Below are 23545 nucleotides of genomic sequence, written 5' to 3'. Positions count from 1 at the left end.
TAAACAGCACAGTAGCTGAAATGGAAAACTCATTACAGGAATTCAACAGCAGATTCAAGCTGGCAGAAGAAAAAATGAGTGAACTTGGAGATAAGACTACTGAAATTATTCTGAATAGGAGAAAGAAAAAAAAAAGACTCAACTCTCTCTTCATGTCTCTCAGGAATAAATAAATAAAATCTTTAAAAAATAAAAAACTCAAAAAATAAAACAACATTTTGAATATTACAGTGTGTCAATCTGGGAATCAGATCCCCCTCCCAGGGTTTGCTGTTGTTGATTATTGAAGGCTGTTGTCATCCATTTGTTTATTGACTTTTCCAAACTGTTTTTGCAAGACTGCATTTCTTGTTCTGTGTAATTACCGAAACTCTGTTCCATTATCTCAGCAATCAGTCAGTGACCTGACAGAGATTTCCTTAAATGACTAGGGTAAAAACACCACCACCACCTCTCCACATTTTTGTAGCTTGGCTCTGAGTTGGTGTACTACTTCAGTGCTAAACCAATTTGCCTGAAACTCTGCCTTAGCCTTCACCTCTGGATTGCATGGAGTCTGAAGATCAGCCAAAGCTGCAAGCCTAGGGTCCTCTCAGGTCTTCTCTGAACATACAGCTATCCCTGGGCATGTACTCTATATGCTGTATTTCCCCAATCACACAGTAACTCTTCAGAGTCCTTATTTCCCCATGTAAGCTTCCTTCTCAGTCTCCTACTTGTCAGGCTTTTAGATCCATCTGCTGCTTGTTCCATTCTCTGTCTCTTGCCCTAGGCAGCCACCAGTAATCTAAGTTTTTAAATACTTTGAACAGATGCTGCTTGGAAAGCTGCTCTAGGCTGAGGGGGCAAAACAAAGGTCAGATTCAGCATGGGTCCCTCAGGGAACCACCAGACAGGGCAGAGTGACAGCCAGTCTTTTGAGAATAAGGGTGCATCTATCCTCCCCTGGTACTAGCAAGCCACACCAGGAATGTGGACTGATGTCCCACAGCCACCACCTAACCGAGGAATGGGGGATGGTAGACAGGTAAACAAAAATGCTACAACGTTTTGTTACTGAAATTTAACAGCTGCTTTTTTTCATTAAGCACAGCACTGGTTGGACTCCACTCTAAATTTTTTTAGATTCCAGAATTCTAAAAAAGTTGCTTCTGTCAGTTTTTGCCAGCATAATGCTAGCTTCAGTGGAGGACTGGTTCTTGTAACTCTCTACTCTGCCATTTCTATGATATCACAATATTGTTTAACTTTTTGAGGACCCATCAAACTGTTTTCCATAGCAACTGCACCATTTTACCCTCCCACCAGAAATGTGAGTTCCATTTTCTCCACATCTTTTCCAACATTTGTTATTTTTGGTTTTTCTTTTTTGATGATCACCATCCTAGTGGATGTAAAATGGTATGTCCTTACAGTTTTGATTTACACTTCCTTAATAACTAATGATGTCAAGCATTTTTTTCATGTGATTATTGCCCATTTGTATATCTTCTTTGGAAAAGCATCCAAAATTTATGCCCACTATTTTTTATGCCCACTATTTAATTGGATAACTTATCTAAGATCCATTTTTTTATATGTGTCATTTTCTACTTTTTTTTTCTTACACGGTTATCCTAAAAGTCATGCATTAAGAAAATAAATACAGGGCAGCCCCGGTGGCTCAGCGGTTTAACGCCCCCTGCAGCCCAGGGCGTGATCCTGGAGACCCGGGATTGAGTCCTCCGACCGGCTCCCTGCATGGAGCCTGCTTCTCCCTCTGCCTGTCTCTCTGTGTCTCTCATGAATAAATAAATTAATTAATTAAAAAAAAGAAACTAAATGTATACCTATTTACAGTGTCAGAACTTTACACAACATGATGTGATTCTTACATACAAGAAGCAGCACAAGAACTGTATAAAGATGCATGTTGTATTAATTAGGACTCTTGGTTGTAACAGAAACCTAACTCAAACTTAATAAACAATGGATAGGGGATAATTTATTACTTGATAGTGGGAAACTGGGGCAGAGTTGGATCCAGGAGGTCAGAGATGTCATTAGGACCCTTCTTTTCCTTTTCTCTCAGTTTTTAGTTGGCCTGGTTTTCTCTTTACTAAGAGGCAAGATAACCTCTGCAGTCTCAAGCTGCTGTGGTTCCTTACAAGGTTTCTGTCTAGAAAATGAAAGTATATTTTTCCTAATAACACCAAGAAGTCTCATGGAAAAGCCTCAGGGAAGATGAAGAGTGTGACTTGGGCCACACTCCTCCCCCTGTACAATTACTATGGCCAGCTGGATGAAGTACTCAGACCAGGCACTGGTCAGAAGCTCACCATGGAAGGCAGGGTCTACCCTTACTGAACAATATAGACTAAGTTGAACTAATGTGGAATGGGGGAGATGAGGTTCTTCAGAGGAAATCCTTCTAAATAGAAAATAAAATTTCTCCTATTGAGCTGCAAAGATTCAGTGCCACTTTGGTTTTTGTAGCCCTTCTCTTTGTCACTTTTTATCACAAGATGTATGCTCAAGTTCTTTACCCACAAGATGCTGCCCTGTTTTTGGTGGGGAGGGTGATAATAAGAGATTATGAATAAAAATGTTATAGCTCTGCCTGTTCCAAAGCTTCAGAGTAGAAGAAGAGAAAAAGCCCAGTTATTTTGGAGTTGGGAAGATCCTGGAACTTGACTATTGATTCTGTGACTTTGAGTTTCATAGAGGAACTGAGAAACTTCTCTATAAAAAGGTAAGCTTTCGCATTTTTCTGAATTCATAAGAAACTGTTTTAGTTTCCTTAACATAGTCTCATGACCTGGAAGAACTATTCTTATATATTGTAAAAAAGTGAGATGAGGAAGTTGCCAATAGTTCACATCACAGAGCATTGTCACCATCTGTCAGATCTATAAACAAGCTGACCACCATGTTTCACTCCTCTTATTTTTTCTCAGTTTCCAGCATGTGGATACATTTTTCATGCTGCAGATTATTTGGATATAGTTATTTTTATATATTTTTAGATGAAATACACATTTCCAAGTGATATTTGAGAAACCAAACCCATATATCTTTGTATGGAAAACCACCACTTAAAGCTGTTGTTGATTTCTTCATGAGCATAAGTTGAGGGTAATCATGGTGAAGGATCAGAGGGTCATTTCTTACAGTCTTGATTGTGAATTTGCCCAGCTGATGCCACTGAATCATAAAATGTAGCCCAATCAATAACCTCAAGCAGGTAACCGTAAGTAGCTATGTACAGAATGTTATATACAGAATGCTCTCAACAGGTGCATGTAATGGTAGCAAGTAGATACTAGAAAACAAGGGAGAAGGTCAGACTTGCTAGTGTGTTTGAGAAAACATTTCAATCTGTTTTTGTTTTGTGTGCATGTTTCTATTTTTATTTTTTTAAGTAACATAACTGGCAGAAAGTAGAGCTTTCTAGTTAGAGGGGATATTCAGAAGATGGAATGAGAAAGCACACACGTTATGTGTAATAAAGGTTAAATAACACAGTGATCAAGAGGTAAGACTAATTTTTCATTAACATACCAGAACTGAGTGAAACTTCTCAAGAATCATCTTTAGAAACAAATTTTTTGATAATGGCTTAAAAGTCATAAGCATATGCCCATAGGCTTGAATAAGTCTACAAAGATATAAAGTAAGTGGACTTTATAGTTGTAATCAAAACTCACTGCAGTGCTAATTTGACACATTATAGCAGTCATATTTGTAAGGTGCTTTACAGTTTATATAACACTTTCCCACATTCTCTCATTTGCCATATATTTAATGATAGACATAATTGTGCTACAAGCTAATTAAGCTTAATTAGTAAGTTCTTGTGAATGACTGCAATTAGTGGGAATGGTTTGCTGCCAAAGCAGATTTTCAGTTCTTTTTATTTTATTAGTTATCTAGCATTTATAATCAGGATTGGTTTAAATCATATTCCAGTTTGCCTTATATACAGTGATCTTCATGGATATGAAGAAACAAACTCCTGAGTTCTTAGGCACCTAAGCTTCCCTTGCTCTAGGGCTTTTGTTGTAACAAAACTTTCAACTCCTACCCAGTCCCCTCCTAACTCCACATCTCCTGAGTAGCCCTCATCTCCTCACATTTGAGGGAGACTTGTATATAACATTTAACATTCTTTCACCAATAAATATGTATCGAGCACTGTATCAGAGATTAAGCAAGGCATTGGAAACATACACAGTGTTTGGCAAAGCATTCCTGGTCCCTGGCCTCATGGAGCTCACAGACTAATGGGATAGGCAAAGCCTAGATTCAGTGGGTGGTGGGGATAGTGGGGTGGGCAGGAAGTTGACCTATTTTACTCTCCCACTAAGCTACAATGTAGCTTTTATCATGAGTCTCCATTTGCCTTTTTCCCCCCTCATTTTGAGCTCTCAAGTAGGGAAAACACAGTTGTCATTGATTATACCCCGTTGGCCCTCCAGCACAGGATGCTATAGGAGAGAGTGACTGAGTCCAGTACCCTGGGACTGAGTAGGGGAGAGGGATGTGAAGTTAGGCAGGAATTAGTGAGATGAAGATATTGAGGAAGTAAGTTCCCAGAAAGGGTATCGATAGCATTTGCAAAGGTCCTGAGGCAGGAAAGGATTTGGCAGGTTTAAGCAGCTCATTTAGTGTGGTTGGAGGGAGAAACAGGAGAAATGGCTAGAACTGGAAAGGTGGAGGGCCTTAAGGTCAAGTTAAAAACTTGACCCTGAGGGCACTAAGAAGCCATGGAAAAGTTTTAATGACATTCCCCTGTTTCTTGCCACCCATTATTTACCTGTAGAGGTCCTCTTACCTTTAGGTACAGAGGTGCTGTGCAGACAAGTATAGTATGGTTTCAGACTGAAACATATGGGCAGCTTAGCAGAAACTATACTTAGGAGCAGGGAGTGGAAAGAGTATGAGCTTGAGAGACTTGGATCTGTATGATTTGAACAAATCTCTTAACCTCTCCAAGCCACTTTCCTATTATGTACAATTGTTAATGTAGCATTTAAACACCTCCAGATTGTTGTAGGATCAGAAATAACAAGTTCTGTGCCTCTGACTGGTACTCCATAGGTGGTTGCTGTCACTATTTTAACAGTGTTCTCTTGCTAACACAAATTTGAAACTCTTCTTTGGGAATGGAATTGCAGAATCACATACTGCCAAACTGTGAGGAAACCTCAAAGATCTGTCTGTGTATGATGTTTGCATCCCTTCTGCAACACTGCTGATCAGTTGGTTTGTTGTCCAGTGTAATTTATCATATCCAAAGATAGGAATCTCACTACTATCTGAAGCAGCCCACGTTTGGGCTCTGTAAAAAGGTTCCTTTCTTGAACAATCCCAGTCTGCTTCTCTGTGACCTCTATTCAGGGGTCTCAGTAGTGCCCCCCAATGCCTCATCTATGTGAGAGCCCTCAAGTGTTTGCTGCCATTATCTTCACCACCACTCACCTCAAGTTGAAAAGCTTGTTTCTTTGGCTTCAACAATAAAAGGGTCAATTGATCAGAAACTACAACAGTCCAAAAACATAAATGTACCTAACAACAGAACTTAAAAACATGAAGTAAAAAGTGTTAGTGACAGATGTTAATAAAAATAGGGGCACCTGGCTGGCTCAGTCAGTGGAGCATGCGACTCTTGATCTCACGGTTGTGAGTTTGAGCCCCACGTTGGGCATAGAGATTACCTAAAAATAAAAGTCTTTAAGAATAATAATAATAACTATCATTCACTGTGCACCCACACTATACTTGGTGCTATTATACACGGATACATCTCAATCAGTCCTGTCGGTTGAAAAAAAGCCTACAGGTAAATAAGCATAACACAATTATACAGATACTGTGACAGGTCTGTGCAGGAAAAAGGGGGTATTGGTGGGGCACCAACGGAACAATCATCTTTTTATGAAAGAGGGACCTGCCTCTTAGATGACACAAACTCTACCCTGACAACTGGTCAGGTAATACCTGCACTCAACTGGACTTAGCCATTTGTGGTATTTGTTAAAATATCACTGTAGAGGCTTTAGTCACACAAAATATTCAAAACAGCCACTGTCAGTAACTACAAGTGCATTCCTACAAGAAGTGTTCATTTTCTCTGTTAGCATTCATTACAAAGCTTTTTTTTAGAGACAGAATAAAAGAAGCCAGGCAAAGAAGAAGAGTAGAATACTGTGATTTGCTGTACTTGGAAATGGATGGCCAATATTTGGAAAGGAGGAGGCTTAACTAGTCTTTTTTAAGCACTGAAATAGAAGAGACAAGGCATACTGTGTTTGTCATGGCCATACAATACAGGAAGGCCACAGAAAACGGGAGCAGTAAAGCACTTGCCCCATTGACTTAAAGCATCATGATGCTCACACTCCAATGCATGTTTCTTTGTGTGGGGCTCTGTGCTGGATGCAACGGTAAAAATGACCTCTCTAGGAGGCTGAGGTATGTGTCCAAGGTGATCCAACACAGAAAGCTACAGAGCCTTGGGAAAGGATTGATGTGCTCCAGAAAATTCTAAGGATAGTTCCTTGGGCAAATGAAGCTAACCTTCCTAAAGGAGAATAAATACAATACCTATGAATAACTACAATGAAGTCTTCCCAACCTCCTGAAATGGGACCTTCTCCATAAGAACCATAGAGAGCAAAAAACCGTGAACCTCAAGCTGTCTGATTTAAGAAACAAATGAGAGAGGCAGGAACACGAGTAAAATATCAGGGGAGACTAAGACTAATATTTTTCAAGTTTGTTAAAGAAGAAGCCCATCAAGAAACAGTTATAAAACTAAGGATCTTGAAATAGTTCCCAAAACAAGAAATGAATAATAAGAAAGTATAGAAAAGTTTATTTCATGGTGTGCAGCCTTCCACCTTTAGAAGTCAACAAGGAGGATAAAACAAGTGTTATAAGGAAAAAGTACTGGTGGAGACAAGTGAGGAAACAGGAATGTTGAGTGGAAATTCATAGACACCAGTCCTATCCCATTACCCACTGAGGGAACTGAAGTCTGAGAGGGTCTCAGACTCCTGCGACACAAATAGGACTCCTTTCACTGAGCAGAACACAGCACCACAGATGAAGGCTAAGTTAGCACACCTACCCCTTGAGCTGTTTCTGAGCTGACTTACCAAAGGGGAACTTACTCCAGAAAACTCTTCATTTCACCACCTAATATTTAGAGGGATTGTTTTCTCCACTGGGGCACTGGCACACAGTAATCAGCTCTCTCTCCTGCCCCTCATTTCCTGAGCTACCTTTAAAAAAAAAAAAAAAGTTCTCTTCAGGCATTATTACTAACTATTACTATTATTCTTATTATTGAGAAATTATTCATATATAAAGTTCACCCTTCTAAGTTATACAATTCATTGATTTGTAGTATATTGGTGTGGTTGTACAACTATCACCACTATCTAATTCCAGACCATCTTTATCTCCCCATAAAGAGACCTCATACCCCATTAGCAGATATGCCTAATTGCCCCTCCTTCAAACCCTCAGAAACCACTAATCCACTTTTCTGTCTTTATGGATTTCCCTATTCTGGACATTTCATGTAAATGGAATCATACAATATGTGGTATTATGTGTCTGGCTTCTTTCATTTAGCATGCTTTTTTGGCTCATCTATGTTGTAGCGTGCATCAGTACTTCATTGTTTTTATGACTGAATTCTGTTCTACCACAGATAGGCCACACTGTTCATCCGTTTATCAATTGGAGTTTTCGCTGGAGTGAATACCAGTACTATGAACGTTCACGTACAAGTTTTTGTGTGGACATATGTTTTCATTTCTCTTGGGTATATGCCTAGGAATGTGATTGCTAGATCATACGGTAACTCTCTTTAATATTTCGAGGAATTACCAGAATGTTTTTGCAGATGGCTGCACTATTTTACATTCTGATCAACAACACATCCTCCCTAACACTTGTTATTACTCATTTTTTAAAATTATAGCCATTCTAATAGGTCTAAGATGTATCTCATTGTGATCCTGATTTTCCTTTCTCTAATGACAAATGTTGAGCATCTTTTCATATGATTATCGGCCATTTGTATATCTTCTTTAGAAAAATGTCTATTCAAATTCTTTGCCTGTTTTTAAATTGGGGTGTCTTTTTATTGTTGAGCTGTCACTCCTTTATATATTTTGATTATTAGGTCCTTATCAAATACTATGTTTGCAAATATTTTCTCCCATTCTCTGTGGGTTTTCTTGAAGTGTCCTTTGAAGCACTGCTGAGCTACTTTTGACAAATATTAAAACACCTTAAAACTAAATTAGGAATATGTAATTGGTGTCTGAATTATGCGTTTAAATTTATTTTTTATGCGTTTAAATTTAATAAGCATTGTAATTTAATAAGAAAACCATTGTATCCAGCCCACCTTTTGAGGCTTCCAAAGAGTCTTGAGTTCATTATGGGATCCGTCATAATAATAGGTATCACCTTTATAGCAGTTATGTGCCAAGCACTGTTTGGGCACTTTGCATTTATTACTCAGTTCCCACAACAATCCTATGAGGTAGAGATTAATCATCATACTCACTGTACAAATGGGTGCAGAGGGAGGTTAAGTAATTCGCCTGAAGCCAGAGAGTAAGTGGCAGAGATGCTCTCCAGATTCCTTTGCTCTTAACCACCTGTGAGACTGTCAAGGCGGAATTAAGCCATTTCAAAAAATGCCTGACCCCTTGCTTTGAGGGAATTACAAGTGTTTCTTGACGTCTGCACTCTGGACACTTTTCCTCTCCGTACCAAGCCAGAATCTAGTGCCATCCTTACAGGTGTCTTCATTGCTCTCTTCCTTTCCCGTCTGGCTTTAAGTTCCTCTCTCATCTACACGGGTCAGAGGCTTTAGATTTTGGAAAGAACTGCGAAGTCGCCTTCCTCTCCCAGGAGTTCTAAATTTCTGACAGCCAATAGGCGCGGAGGAGCTGCAGAATTCAGCCCAATGAGGCTCACAGCGGAGCTATGGGTGGAGCCAGCGAAGGGGGCGGGAACCGAGCCCACCTCGGTGCTGCCTACTGTGTGTGGCGCCGGCTGCCCTGTGCAGAGCCATGAGCTGGACCTGCCCGCGTTGCCAGCAACCCGTTTTCTTCGGTGAGGCCCGGGCTGAGGAGGGGGAGATGGGACGAGTGTGAGCCGGGGAGCTCCCTGAGGACGCGAGAAACTGGCGACGGTGTGATCTCAGACCCCCTTTCCGCTTCTGGGGCCCAGGGCGCTGGGGCCGGTTGGAGTTGACCTCTCGGGGATACTCCCCATAGTCTCTAGGAGGCAGGCGGGGCTGAGGAGGGAAAAGGGGGCGCCCACTGCTTGGCCTGGCTTCCCACAGCCCGGTTCCACCTTGTTCCCCACAGCGGAGAAGGTGAGCTCCCTGGGCAAGAACTGGCACCGCTTCTGCCTGAAATGTGAGCGCTGCCACAGCATCCTGTCCCCAGGAGGGCATGCAGAGGTGAGGCCTGGCCAGGGCACACAGCCCTATGTCTGTCATTATTCCCTAAGTACTAGCCCTCAGTTTCTGCTCAGGAGGCTCACCAAAGACAACCTCAGCAGTTAAATATCGAAATCACCTACCTGGAGAGCCCCACACCAGCCAGGATTTGGGATGCCAGAGTTGTGCTGGTGGACCCCATGCTTTTTGTTGGGGAGGGGAGGGAAGCGGTGCCGTTTTCTGACCTGCTCTTGCCCTTTCTCCTGACCCCAGTGGCAATTGTGACATGCCAGCTCACCCTCCACCCCTCCCAGCCCCACCAGCCCAAGCCAATGGACAGACACATCTGGTAGTCTGTCTTGAGGGAAGGCCTGTGGGACATAGGAGAGCCTCCCCTCCTTTAGCCCTGAGCAGCCCTCTTTCCTCTGCTTGTGCCTAGCACAACGGGAGGCCGTATTGCCACAAGCCATGCTATGGGGCTCTCTTCGGACCCAGGGGTAAGTACCACCCTAGAAGAGGCCAGAGGACAGCAGAACCCTTGTGACTGGGAGCTGGAGACAGGCTGACCACCCCTGTTTTCTCTGCAGGGGTGAACATTGGTGGTGTGGGTTCCTACCTCTACAACTCTCCCACTCTCACCCCGGCCAGTACCACTCCCCTCAGCCCCAGCAGTTTCAGCCCCCCCAGGCCCAGGACTGGCCTCCCCCAGGGCAAGAAAAGTAAGTGAAGTTGGGCCCCAGCTACTCCTCATCCTCAGGCTGGAACAGGGTAGGACCAGGTGGCAGTCTCCCACCTAGTCCTCTGCCTCACATTCCTACAACTTTGTGGCAAAGTCTTCCCTTTTTCATGGCCCTTTTTGGGGGTTCCCTCCTGTCAACTGCTGAGTTAAGAGGTAAATTGGGTAGGTGACATCACCCCTGTTTTACAGGTGAGGAAACCAAGGTTTGGAGAGAGCCAGTGGCCTTGTGTAGACACAGCTAGTCAGAGGCAAAACTGGCCTGGAATTCAGGCCTCTCCCAGGCTAAGGCCATGGAAAGAATGACCCAAGTGAGAAGTCATTGAGACAGGGCCAGCTCCTCATATTCTTCCACTTCTCCCCTCTCCCTGTTCCTTCCTCCCATCTCCTAGAGTGGGCAGTGACACCATGCTCCCCAACACCTGACACCCATGCCCCGACCAGCTCATGTATCAGCTCAGGTTTCCTGAGGATTGAGTTGCTGACAGGGTTGAGCAGGTGGGCACCTGAGCCCCTGGTAGGAGAAGGAAGCAGGGGGTCCCTTCTGTAGATAGGGAGGGGCAGGAAGTGGGGTCATAGAAGACTCAGCTCTGTCCACGAAAGCAGACTCAAGGCCACCTGGGTGGGGGGCTCTGGGGTGAGCATGGCTTTTGGAAGAAGCCATGTGCAGGCTGGTGCTGGTGGGCCCTGCTTAGGCCTGGCCCCCACCTTAGCCCTAGCCAGGGTCTCTTCCCCTTAAAGGCCCTCTCCACATGAAGACATTCACTGGGGAGACTTCACTGTGCCCTGGCTGTGAGGAACCTGTCTATTTTGGTAAGTGACAATGGAAAGCTTGGGGAGGGGGCAAAGGATGGCCGTGGAAGTGTAGATAGAGAGATGGTACAAAGCAGGTAGGTCTCCTTGCACTGCCCCTAGAATTACCAATTCTCTCCACCACCAGCTGAGAAGGTGATGTCTTTGGGCAGAAATTGGCACCGACCCTGTCTGAGGTGCCAGCGCTGCCGGAAGACCCTGACTGCTGGGAGTCATGCTGAGGTGAACAGGGCAGGGATGGGTGCTTATGTTGGGAGGAGGGAGGTTGGAGATGGGAAGAGAGAGCCAAGCTGAGATGGCTCTCTTTCTCTCTATGTCTCAGCATGACGGCGTCCCCTACTGCCACATCCCCTGCTACGGCTACCTCTTTGGCCCCAAAGGTGGGCAGCCCCACCCCAGACAGTGGGCCTAAAGTATGGAATGTGGGTCTGTGGGGATGTGTGGACAACTTCCCCTGTGGTCAAACATACCCCAGACCCCTCCCAATTCCCTTCATCCCTACCCCAATACCCCCCAGCCACAAGGCCCTTGGTGATGGGGCTCTCTCCCTCAGGTGTGAACATTGGTGATGTGGGCTGCTACATCTATGACCCCGTGGAGATAAAATCCAAATGAGATGCTTACAGGAGAGGTCACTCTTAACTCAGGCCTCATATCATCCCCTCCATGGTCCAGTGGGAGCTACAGAATTCTTCAGTCCCACAGGGGAAGGTGGGCTTCGGGTGGCCTGGGCCTAGGCTCCATGGTAGACCAGGGAGTCTAGACTATGCTGATTCCTCCCTTTCCCATTCCTATCTGGCCGGGGGACACAGGCCACCACCTTTTAAAGAGTAGCCTCCTTGCCTTCCCAGTCCCTTTCCATAGCAAATTCTATAACTTCAAGGTATTTAAAAAACATGTTTATTCTGGTTTCTCTAATAAAATGTTGGCTCCCATGCCTTCAACTCTTCCTTGGGCATGAGGCCTAAACAATGGTTTGGAGGATGGGAGGTATGGGGTGGGGGATGCATTACCCTGCAAAGTGCCTGGAAGGTAGAGAGCCAGCCCTGGGAACAAAGAGCTCTTGTTATCCTGGTACCCTGGTCCTGGGCAGCACGCAGCATCACAGTGGACAGCATGCCCACCAGCCTGTTGGTGTCAGAAGTCATCATAAAGCAGTCCCTTCTTTAACATCATCTCTAGAAGAAACATATTATTCAGCATCTTGTTTGAGCATGACAACAGATAGATCCTGTGGTGAGGTCTGCTAAGAGGCTTCATTATCCATTTGAGAGATGAACAGACTGAAGCCCAGAGAGGGAAAGCCACATGCCCGAAGTCACACAGCAAATTAGTGGAAAAGTTGGGATCAAATCCCAGGGTCAGACTGGCTTCCTATCCAGGGCTCGTCCCACAACTCACTGCTGCCCCAAATCCATGGAGCACCTTCATTTACAGAATTTTCCCAACCATGAAAATGGTACCAGAATTATTCAGCAGCCCACTGCATTCTAGGAAATCACCTAGTTGCTGGAGACCAGATAGTCAAGGCTGAATAAGCACAGAGAGAGGGCATTGGTGGCAACCCCAGCCCTGGGGATGGGGCTTGATGCCCCTAGCCCCAGGCACAGGGCCTGCCATTTTGGTCTTCCAGCCCCTGCTGCAGAACTTCTGTGGAATCCCTGATACCACTCAATCCTGGACCTGCTTCATGGGCATCTTTTCCTTCTGAAGGCTGGACAGGGCACTAGGGAGGAAGGAGTCCTGAGCAATGGTGGGTTTTAGCCCATGGTCCTACTACCCGGGCCTGCCCTAACAGGGCTGGCCTACACCTCTTCCCAATTGCTGGTGTACAAACATGTACTCCCATGAGTGACTCCCACACATGCTTGTATACATCTCTGATTTATAGGCATACCTGAGTGTGCACACATCCACCTCTTCTGGACAACCTTGGATATCCACGTACACACACACATGGACTCATGTATACTTTTACACATGCAGTTTACCTACCTCAGTCATACACCCATGCACATGTGCACATAAGCACCAGATACACGATGTGCAGACACATCTCTAAATCCTACCTAAGGCATCAGGTACTTGAGCATTCATTTTCACATGCATGTGCTCACACAGACACAAGCAGTTCTGTGCACATACCTCCTCTCCACGTCCTGGATGGTCTCTGGCAGCTGTACTTGCTTCGTCTCTGGTAGCAGGAGGGCAGTGCAGGCAAGCCAGCAGGGCAATCCCCCCATAAGTGAGCTTGAGCAGTGACAGCCATACTCCCATCTACTAAGGCCACCAGTGGGACCAAAGAGCCCCACAGCTGGCACACCAGTGCAGTCAGCCCCATCCCTGTCTGTTCAGAGAGAGGATGGGGGGAAAGGTTGGTGTTCACATCTACTTAGGGTCATGCCTCACAGGGCTCCCATCCTGGGATGGCAAGTCCTGGTACCCTTTTCTCCCCAGATGACTTCTTTCAGGTTGTCCTCTCATCTGTCCAGCGACCCCCAAGCCAGCATTCACCAGAGGAGGGGACCCCCATTCTGACAGTACCAATCAGGTACTGCTGAAGGAAAAGAAATATCATCAGAAGGGGGCTGGGGAAAGGGTAATGTGGAAGGAGGAGGGCCAGCAGCAGCTCCTAGGACCCTGCTGTGTTGGTAGAGGAGGAGCAAGGCTTTCTAAACACACCCAGCTGCCTACAAGTCTTCTCCACACCTGCCAATAGCTAGCTGAAAGGGCACCAGGAAGCGCCTGGGTGGCTAAGTTGGTTGAGTGTGGTCACTGGATTTTGTCTCAGGTCATGATCTGGGAGTGGTGGGATGAAGCCCCACCTCAGCGATGTGGGAGTCTGCTTGAGATTTTCTCCCCTTCCCTCTCCCTCCCCATCTGCCCCTTCTCCCCCACTCGAGTACTCAGACTCTCTTGCGCGCACACGCTCTCTCTCTCTCTTACTAAAATGCATAAAATCTCTAGAAGCCCCAGGCCTTAAGTCCAGAAACAACCCCTGGGCTTTGGTGAATGGGAAGGAAAGGGCGGATGGCGCTTTTTGTATTAAAAGAGGTCCAGAAAAGAGTGACCTTGCTCAGGGTCACTTAGTAAAGATAAAATGCTCTTCCTTGTCCCAGACTTAAGCACAGATGGCTCTGATTTGCTCTGTATTCGAGATGTATAAGGAATGGGTGGGAGGAACTGGGCTTCAGTGTGTGTGTAGGGTGTTGGTAAAAAGATGTGACTACAAGCCCTCCCCCAGGTGGATTGCCTGGGACGCGGGCTCCCCTCACCTGAGCACAGTAGGGTACAACTCCGACGTGAACAGGTAGGCAGTGGTGAAGGCAGCTTCAGAAAAACTCTTCCCTATCACCACTAAAGTGGTGCACCAGGCCCACATCTCTGGAGGAAAAAGGGGTTCAGGTAGTGAGCAGGCCTTGTGCGAGACCCAGAACTCCCAGAATGGGAGGTTCCCCTAGTGGAATGGAGGGGCTGTGCTCTTGGCACAGGAGGCGGGGCCTCTGAGTGGGGCTCCCAGTGGTCACCAGTAGACTACTGCCCAAGGCAAGGGTGGTGCCCAGCAGCATTCCTGCTTGCACTAGACAGTGTCCCACATGGCGCACCAACAGGTCGACCAACAGCTTGGAGGGCACCTCCACAGCCCCGAACAGCAGCTGCGTCTGGTACATGTCCAGCCCCAGCCTTGACACATCCAGGCTCAGGCCATAATAGGAGAAATTCACTCCAAACCTGAAGGGGGTCGCAATGCCACTCAGGGTCCCTCCTTTTCACCCCCCACTCCTTGTCCTCTCTTCTTAGCTTTGACCTTTTAGGGGGACCACCTCACCCACCTCCAGAGCCCATTGCCCACCATCTTCCCTGTCCCCATAACCACCACCACCCCCCCGTGCAGCACGTGCCAATGGCCAAAGCATCTTTACCTAATCTTCACAGCAACCCTATTTTCCAAAAGAGGCTCTGGGGCTCAATATTAAGTGACCTATCCAAAGTCTCACAGTAAGAAAGCAGAGCCTAAATCTGAGCCCTGCTTCTGATGCCCATTCCATCTTGTGACCTTCCGGAATCCCATGCCCCTAAAGGCTGGTGGTCCTGCCCTGTACAGTTATAGTTCACTTGTCTCTCCTCCTCTCACACTCAGCACCATCCTGAAGTCTGCCCCTCTGTCTCCCCAGTATCCATCCCACCAAGCCCAGGCCAGCCCCGCTCCTCACCACATCACTATGCAGCATAGTGAGATGTGTTGGAGCCTTGGGGTCCGGAACAAGTCTAGGTACAACGGTCTTTGTACCACTCGCTCTCAAGTAACCACTTTGCTCAGGGTCTGGTGGGATAGAAGGAGAGTTTGTGACGTCAGAGTTGACTGTGGGCCTTAGCTAGGCACACTGATCTCTCTGGGTCTCTACTCCTTCAACAGCAGGGGTTGCGGATGCACTTGCAAACTGAGTAGGGTGGGCCCTGAGTTAAGGATGTGACCCACCAAAGCCAGGTAGGACATCCTGAAGAGTTCATAACTCTACTGGGGACCAGGAGCTTTTCCTACACACATAGTGGGTCCCAGGAAGAGGGTGCTTGACATAGGCCACACACACTCACATGCATACACACATGCACCCCCCCACACACATGCACTTGCATGCACTCACATACATTCATCCTCACCTCCTGGCTCAGGCTGTCCACACCCATGGGCCACCCATTCAGCCTGGAACAGTGGAGCAGGTACTGTGGGCCTCCTCCACATGGCCCTGGGTCAGAAGCCAGTGTGCAGACTCTGGCACCCACCTGGGGGACAACAGGAGGCCCTTCAGGCAGAGCCCCACAGCCACATCCCTCTCCTGGGCATTCCACAGCCTATCAGCCTCCAGGCTCTTGCTCATGCAATCCCTCAACATGGAATGTACTTTCCTTCCCAAACCCTCACCTGATGAACCTTTATTCATCCTTTAAGCCCCAACTTATTTTTTTTTTTTTGAATTTTTTTTTCCTTTAAGCCCCAACTTAAAAGTCACCTCCTACACATCCTTGCCCAGGCCTTGGTTCACCACAGCCTAGGATTGCCTTCTCTATTCAACCATATTGGTATCATTCCCAATACCTCAGGCCCCAGCATCAGCCACCCACCTCTCCCACAGGTGATGGGGGCATAGGATGAAGGAGAGACATACATACAGAAATCCCCAAGGGGCATCAAAAGTCAGTTTATTTCGGGGAAGCAATGAAATGCCTACCCTGCCTGGCTTCCTACCCTCTTGCTTGGGCTCCCTACCCCAATGCTAGTCCTGCCTCTCTGTCCTTGTCTCTCTTGTCATTCCTTCGACCATCTCCATCCCTCTGAATCTACCTTTCAGTCCTGGTCTCTGTCACTTTCCCTATCTTTTTTTTTAAGGTTTTATTTATTTATTAATAAGAGATACAGAGAGAGACACACAGAGAGAGAGAGAGAGAGGCCAGAGACACAGGAAGAGGGAGAAGCAGGCTCCATGCAGGAAGCCCGACGTGGGACTCCATTCCAGGTCTCCAGGATCAGGCCCTGGGCTGAAGGAGGCGCTAAACCGCTGAACCACCCGGGCTGCCCCTACCTCTCTGTCTGATTCTGTCTTTGTCTCCCTACTGTTTCTATGTTCTCTATTTCTCTGCTTCTCATGTCCAATGTCATCTTCTTTGGTCGTTCACTCTCTCTTTTCCCATTTCTCAGTCACTGACTTTCTTTTCATCTCTCAAATATGAGGACATTTCTGTATTCAAACCTCAGCCTCTGATTAATTCTGTGTCTGGCTCCCTCCATCTACCAGTCCCGTATCAGGTACCTGACCAGTGCCAACAGCATCATGCATCACATCCCTTGTCCAGAAGATGCTGTCCAGGACACCTGCCTCAGTGCAGTGTCCCACGTCCAGCCATTCCATTTCTGGGCCCAGGGTGGGGGCCAGAGATAGTTAGCAAGGATCAGATGGGTTCAGTCTCACCCCTGACAACTGCCTCCCTCCAGGCTTCTAGGCCCTGCCCGTCCTTTACCTGTCTCACCCAGTAGCATCACTATGATGGTGAAGCCAGCCAGAGCCATGCCAGTGATGCTGCAGGTGATGACAAACATGATGTAGCTGACCAAGGCTGTAGATGCCAGGCCTAGCACCAGGGAACTCACGTAGGCCACCAGCAACAGACAGTGCTGCCCAAACCTGTACAAGGGTCATGCAGGGTCAGCTCCCTATAGAAGGGAGTCCCACAACAGAGGTAAATGAAGCCCAGAACCCAACTAGTGGGAGAGGGTTCCCCATCCCTCTCCCTTGTTGGCACCCCCACTGTACCCCACCCATCAGGCCAAAGGCCACGGCCCCCACCAGCACACAAGCAAAAAAAGAAAGTGGAAGTGGCTTTGTTCAGGTCTTTCTGCTTGCACACGAGGTCCCACTGCAGGAATAAACAGAGAGGGGCCTCCCATCAGCACAGGCCCTTTCCAGCTAGCAGCAACCATTCCTCTGCAGACTCTGGGGCCTTCTGAAGTCAACGGTCCCATCCTGGTACCTCCATGTCAGACCCTCATCTATTCATCCCAACTTGGGTAAGACACTTTGCCCCTCCCCAATCCTGCAGCTTCAGCTTCTTCCTTGACTTTGACAATGGGTCTGCTCCTCTCCAGATTCTGCCCCCATCTGCATTCACTTCTAGATGGATTATATAAATCCCAGACCTAGGGCCAAAAAGAAGAGAAAGAAGGAGACCTATATTGTTTCTCCTCCTACTAGAAGCACCCTTCACTACTCTCTCCCCAGCTCTCTGGAACTGTCTTGGCTCTTATCTGCCTTAATCACCTCCCAATTGATAATAGCAGCTCCCATGTATGGGCTCCTTACTACAAGCCAGGAACTAGGCTCAGTGCTTTAAATTCATAGATCTCATCTACAGATAGGTAAACTGAGACTTGGGAAAGTAAGGTAATATGTGTCTAATGCCCACATAGTAATCACCCAAGGCAGTGGCAGGCTCATTCCACTCACATGTTCCCTAGCCTCCCCCTCGGGCACCTCGGTTGCAATGGTGGAGAACTCCAAGCAGTCATACTCCTAGACCTGAGGGCAGGGCCCTGTGGAAGGCTCACCCTCCAGCTGCCCAGGGCTCTGACCCACTCCCCAAAACATGGTGTTGGGGAGGGCCTGTGACTGGGTGAAGCAGAGGCAGGAGCTGAGGGTGCCATCAGGCTCCTAGGGCAGGTGGGCCATGCATCCTGGTGGCTGAAGTTGGCAGGGGCACCAGGCAGGGCACAGTGGTGGGCAGGTACAGCAGCCAGGAAGATAGGCAGGAGGAAGTGCATGGGCAGCAGCACTCGGGGCAAGGCCATCAGGGCCACGTTCCACAGTTGGAAGGGCCCAAAGCCGTCCACCTGGTCCAGTAGCTCCTCAAATCTCATGCCGCCCACCCACCAACAATTCTCAGTGTCGGTTTCCTCTGTAGTGCTCAATGCAGCACAGCCAATCCATTGCTTGGACCCTTGGACTCTGGAGGTAGGAGCAGTTAACTGAGGAGCAGAGAGCCTGCAGTCAGAATCCAGCCCTCAGGCTTAACTAAGCCAGGACTGGGCCCTCCCTGGCCATCAGGTCTTCAGGGATCCCTGCCTGTTTGGCTCAGAGCCTGGGGATAGGGCTGCCATCTATTCAGAGGTCATGACTCTGTGGCTCTGGGACTTACAGTGCTCAGGGACCAAGTGGGGTAGCCTTGGGTTGCCATGATGGGGTAGCTGGGTGTGCAGGAAGTGCTCCCCTAGCCCCTTGATCAACAAAGCTCCAGGAGTCCCTAAGAGGAGGAGCCCTCTGGGGCATGAGACAACTCTTCCTGGCATGCCCTTTGTCTTATTAAGATTTAGGTCAGCCTTTCCTAATGAAGCCACAGCTTGGCTGGGCCCTCAGGATTCAAGGCTGAGGGCCGGGGGCTCCTGGGTAGCTCTGTTGGTTAAGCATCCAACTGATAATTTTGGCTTAGGTCCTGATCTCATGGGTATGCAGCAGGGAGTCTGCTTCTCTCCCTCTACCCCTCCCCTCACTTGCTCTCTCTATCGCAAATAAATCTTTAAAAAAAAAAGAGAAAAAAAAAACAAGACTGAGGGCCAGGTCCTTACCAGGTGAAGAGTTCTTTCTGCTCAGGCACAAAGCTTCTGTCTACCCCTAGGCGCCCACCTGAAGCTTATGCCCTGCCCTAAGACACACCTGGAGCAGTACTGGGCAGACTGGTCAATCTGGGGGATCCCAGACCCATCACTATCCCATTTTCCATGCACATAGTCCCTCCTGCTGGCCCCCTGCCCCTATTTTCAGAGCTTCCCCTTGGGGGATTGGTGAGTAGGGAAAGAGGTTTTGCCAAGGTCCTGCCATAGGTAGCTGCAATGCCTAAGACTCAGGGTTTGTCTGACCTTCACATTGAATTCTCATTCATGGCCTCTGCCACAAAAGCACAGCAGAGGCTGGCAATATCAGGTTAATTCTGATCTGCTTCTCCAAACTCTGGATTGGCAGAGCTGGGAGATTGTCAAATTTTTTTTCCAAGGACCCCAGATGTCTAAGCAAATAGACTTGTTAATCTAAAAAAAAGTTTGAAAACCACTAATTTAATCTAGCTCTCACTTTGAACAACTAAGGAAATGGGGGTGGGGAGGGAGTGCTTGCTGGGGGCACACAGTGGCTCAGCAGCCCAGTGGAAGAGAGGACCAGGACCCCTGCCTCTGGCCCAGGTCTTTGTTTTGTTTGTTTGTTTTGTTTTGTTTTGTTTTGTTTTTAAGATTTATTTATTTATTCAGAGCGAGAGAGAGAGAGAGAGAGAGAGAGAGAGGCAGAGACACAGGCAGAGGGAGAAGCAGGCTCCATGCAGGGAGCCTAATGTGGGACTTGATCCTGGGACCCTGGGATCATGACTGAGCTGAAGGCAGATGCTCAACCACTGAGCCACCCAGGCATCCCTCTTGTTTTCTCTTATTTGCTGTTAACATTTGCCTTTATACTGTAAATGTGATCTGCTTTTGACTTTTTAAAAAATTAATTGAGAAAGAGCACATGTAGGGTGGGGTGGGGTGGGTAGGAGGGGCAGAGGGAGAGAGTCTTAAGCAGACTCCCCTCTGAGCACAGAGTCCAGCTTGGTGCTTGAGCTCGAGACCCTAGGATCAGGGCCCTGAGATCATGACCTGAGTGGAAACCAAGAGTCAGCCACTTAATCGACTACACCACTCAGACACCCCTGCTTTTTACTTTTTTTTTTTTTTGCTTTTTACATTTTTAAACAAGAAGGAAGGTGAAAGCATGTGGAGGCCACACTGAAGTCTGGTCAGTTAGGACCTAGAGCCCCCAGAAATGCAAGTCAGAAGAAAGGGGATCCCGGGAGGCAAGGATGGGGACAGAAGACAGTTACACAGGCTCTGGGATGTCAAAGCTGCACCTGTGGTATTCTCAGAGGGAAAGCAGAACTTAGAGCCATGACCCTTTGACCTTTGATCCCAGGCACAGCCAGGAGCATGTCCTGGGACGGAAATTGTTTATGTGTTGCCTTGGTGAAAATTTTGCACTTGGTGGACAAGGGTCCAAACTGCAAAAGGTACAGCAAGTGTCCTGAAGGAAAGCCTCCCTTCCCCCTCAGCCTTCCTCTCTGAAGCAACCAGAGACCTCTCACTCATCTAAATAGCTGCCCATTATATCCATGGCTCTTTTATGTATTCTTAGTCTTGGAGACCAGTCCTTAAGTGTATACAAAGTATATATACCTCCTTCACCCTGGAGCCTCACAGTACCCACTGATAGGGTCCCCATTGTATGGGGGGCCATACGGTACTAGTCAGCCCCAATTAGTGGGCATTTAGATTCCTTCTGAACTTTTTAAAAAGTAGGCTCCATGCCCAACATCGAGGCCTGAACTCAAGACCCCAAGATCAGAAGTTGCATGTTCTACTGACTGAGCCAGCCCAGTGCTCCTGAACTTTTGCTTTTATAGGTCCACTGTCTCTTATCCAATCATTGGGATTAGATTTCTTTTGGAATTCAGATTTTTAAAAAAAATTTTTAATTACATATATATATATAATTACATAATTATACTTAGTACACATTCCACAATGTTAGAAACAAAAGCAAAAGAAAAATTAAATTTCCCTTCTACTTTACAGCCCACTCACTTTTTAAGTCCTTAAAAAGGCAGAATGACATTCCTCTACTGCCTCAATGTTAATACCTTGCTAAGGGCAAAAGCAATCTTAGCTTGGCACCAGGATCCTATAAGGCTCCTTTAACATAAAACAATTCCTTTGAAAACTTTCTCTATATCTACCACCCCAGATACATGTTGGCAATCATCCCCCAAGCATATGACCTGCCAATATACATCTAAAAGGTCTCAGGACTCAGATTTTATTAGATGGTAATAAATGACCTTTTCCTAACAACAACTAGCCCCCTCAAGGTCCTGGAAACCTTGCTTCCAAAATTCTTTAGAGACTTATGCTCTCCCTAACCCCCTCCCAATTTGAAAGTATATAATGGGTCACTCTTCACGACCCTGGTGCAGCTCCTTCTGCCCATGGGTGCTGTCCCTGTGCTTTAATAAAACCACCACCTTTTTGTACCAAAGACATCTCAAGAATTCTTTCTTGGCTGTCAGCTTCGAACACCAATATCTTTCCAATATCATTCCATATATTATGGAATACTCTAATAGGGATCCCTGGGTGGCTCAGCAGTTTAGCGCCTGCTTTAGGCCCAGGGCATGATCCTGGAGATCCGGGATCAAGTCCCTTGTCGGGCTTCTTGCATGGAGCCTGCTTCTCCCTCTGCCTGTGTCTCTGCCTCTCTCTCTCTCTCTCTTTCTGTGTCTCTCATGAATAAATGAATAAAATCTTTTAAAAAAATACTCTAATAGGATCTAAGGCAATACCCCATTATCAAAAACATCGATATTGCCATTGTAAACATAAATGATAAGTGGAATTAATAATGACTTTAAATGGTATTGTTAAGTCTTGATACCAGATGAACTTGTGCCAATCTAATAAAAAAGCTCTCATTTCCAGACGTTTTGAGTGTGAGATCGCAGCTGAGGTTTTGTGGGGTTTCGTGCAGAATACCGCAATGAGTAACTTTGAATACATGGAATTTGGCAAGTTTACATGGCCATCTATCTATAGGCTATGTTTCTAGAAGCGGAGGTGGTAGGTCATAGGCTACATTCATTTATAATTTCTGTAGATGTGGCTAGAATAATGACCATTGTTTCTCTTTGCCTGTGAGCTGCTTAGCTTTATGATTTACCAAACACTTGTGTCTGTTAACTTTGAGGCAATGAAACTCCTTCCTCTCTCCCTCGGCATAAAGCTAGACTCAAGTATCCTGGATCTTGGAGAGACAGCCTGGGAAGCTGACAGGATGCACGCTTTGCTGTTGGAGACAGAGGGTAGCCCTCTTCACTCAGTTTGAGCCTGTATCTGTCCTGTAAGCTTCAGTTTCCATCTCTGTAGAGACAATCTGCCTCTATGACAGTCAATCCCCACTTGCCCACCAACTTGCACTCTTCTCCCCTGCCCACCCCCAGACCTGGGCTTTGCCCTCTTCCCCAAAGGAAGAAGAGTCCAGGCCAACAGAACGAAAGGTCCACAGGCTTTTTAATGGTGTGATGGCTACTTCCCTTCCAAGACCCGATCTAATCATGACAGCGGCTTCCAGGGTGTTGGGGGTGGGGGTGGACAGGTGCAGGGTGGACAGAGGCCATGCAGTGACTGGGAAGAGGTGGGGAGGGTGTTACATTCTGTTTGGCATGTAAACATTCTTCAGTGGCTTCCCTGGGGGAGGGGGAGGGCACCTCCCTGCCACCCACTCCATACCCACCAAGGCTGATCCCCGGAGCTGAGAAGACTGAGCCAGGCCCCTGTGAGGGGCTGGGAAAGGGGGAGCCCATGTGCCTGGGGCACAGCCCTTCTCCTGCACCTGCTTCGTGCACAGTGTGGCTTGGAAGGGGGCACATGTTCTGGGGTAAGCAGATCTGCATCTGAGCCAGTGACACAGGTTGTCTCGATGGGGAAGTGCTAGGAGGATGGGGTGGTGGTGGTGGTGGTTATGGCGGTGGACACTCCTATATAGGGAAGGGGTTCAGAACTAGTAGGGTGTGGTGGAGGGGATGGGTGCTTGAGGGGGAAGAGGCTACAGCTGGGGTTGGGGACACTGGGAGGTGTGTTTTCCTCTGCCCTAGATCCTTCCTGGGGAGAGGAGCAGAGTCAGTCGCCTAGTCCCCTCCCATACTTACCCCTTCCCTGCCTCCCCCACCTCGGTGACATTCAATGACGCAGAGGCCTGAGGTCAGATGGGAGCCCTAGGGAGGTCTGGAATCCCAAGAGCAGACAGGGTTTTGCGTCTCTGCCCAGCTCCAGTGCTGGGTGAAGCTGGGAGTGGAATGGGCCTGGGGCTTTCTCAGGCTGCCCCCTTTTCCTCCCAACACCAAACCAGGGTGTTATTGGTCCTGGGGCAGGGGTGAAGCTGGGGGCCCTACATTCACGGTTCGGTTGGTGGCAAGGAGCAGGC

The 23545-nt window shown here is 47.3% G+C and overlaps 2 protein-coding genes and 1 long non-coding RNA gene across 34 annotated transcripts in view; 1 reads left to right on the top strand and 2 right to left on the bottom strand.

Annotated features, from left to right (window-relative positions):
• LOC119876873 overlaps positions 1 to 9755 on the bottom strand; it is a 50258-nt gene extending 40503 nt beyond the window's left edge. For 16 of the 23 annotated variants that reach the window (XR_005367741.1, XR_005367726.1, XR_005367743.1 and 13 more), the window contains exon 1: positions 9595 to 9737. This is a non-coding gene — a long non-coding RNA (uncharacterized LOC119876873). Of the gene's footprint in view, positions 1 to 7139; positions 7266 to 8566; positions 9133 to 9594 lie in introns of all 23 variants that reach the window. The other 7 variants (XR_005367725.1, XR_005367732.1, XR_005367737.1 and 4 more) reach the window with 6 other exon arrangements.
• The window catches only part of CRIP3 (cysteine rich protein 3), a 54583-nt gene extending 42633 nt beyond the window's left edge, over positions 1 to 11950 (top strand). For 2 of the 10 annotated variants that reach the window (XM_038554144.1, XM_038554140.1), the window contains exons 9-11: positions 2611 to 2731; positions 9378 to 9472; positions 9891 to 9932. Coding sequence is in view for 4 of the 10 variants with exons in the window: in XM_038554146.1 (XP_038410074.1) it covers positions 9078 to 9120; positions 9378 to 9472; positions 9891 to 9948; positions 10039 to 10170; positions 10929 to 11000; positions 11128 to 11222; positions 11323 to 11380; positions 11554 to 11615 (615 nt within the window). In the remaining 6 variants the exon portion in view is untranslated. The other 8 variants (XM_038554143.1, XM_038554142.1, XM_038554146.1 and 5 more) reach the window with 7 other exon arrangements.
• Positions 11951 to 12671: 721 nt separating this feature from the next.
• On the bottom strand, positions 12672 to 18411 carry SLC22A7 (solute carrier family 22 member 7). The gene is given in 16 exon segments (XM_038553331.1): positions 12672 to 12726; positions 13146 to 13219; positions 13221 to 13274; positions 13276 to 13351; positions 14276 to 14384; positions 14515 to 14732; positions 15215 to 15324; positions 15663 to 15727; positions 15730 to 15854; positions 16793 to 16836; positions 16838 to 16911; positions 17028 to 17207; positions 17317 to 17362; positions 17364 to 17438; positions 18029 to 18219; positions 18222 to 18411. Coding segments are annotated over 16 exon segments (1686 nt in total).
• Between the last annotated feature and the right edge of the window lie 5134 nt (positions 18412 to 23545).

This window comes from Canis lupus, chromosome 12, assembly GCF_011100685.1.
Source record: "Canis lupus familiaris isolate Mischka breed German Shepherd chromosome 12, alternate assembly UU_Cfam_GSD_1.0, whole genome shotgun sequence".
NCBI classification, from domain to species: domain Eukaryota; kingdom Metazoa; phylum Chordata; class Mammalia; order Carnivora; family Canidae; genus Canis; species Canis lupus.
Note: the sequence above shows the minus strand (reverse complement) of the source record. Positions and strands in the feature narration are given on the sequence as shown.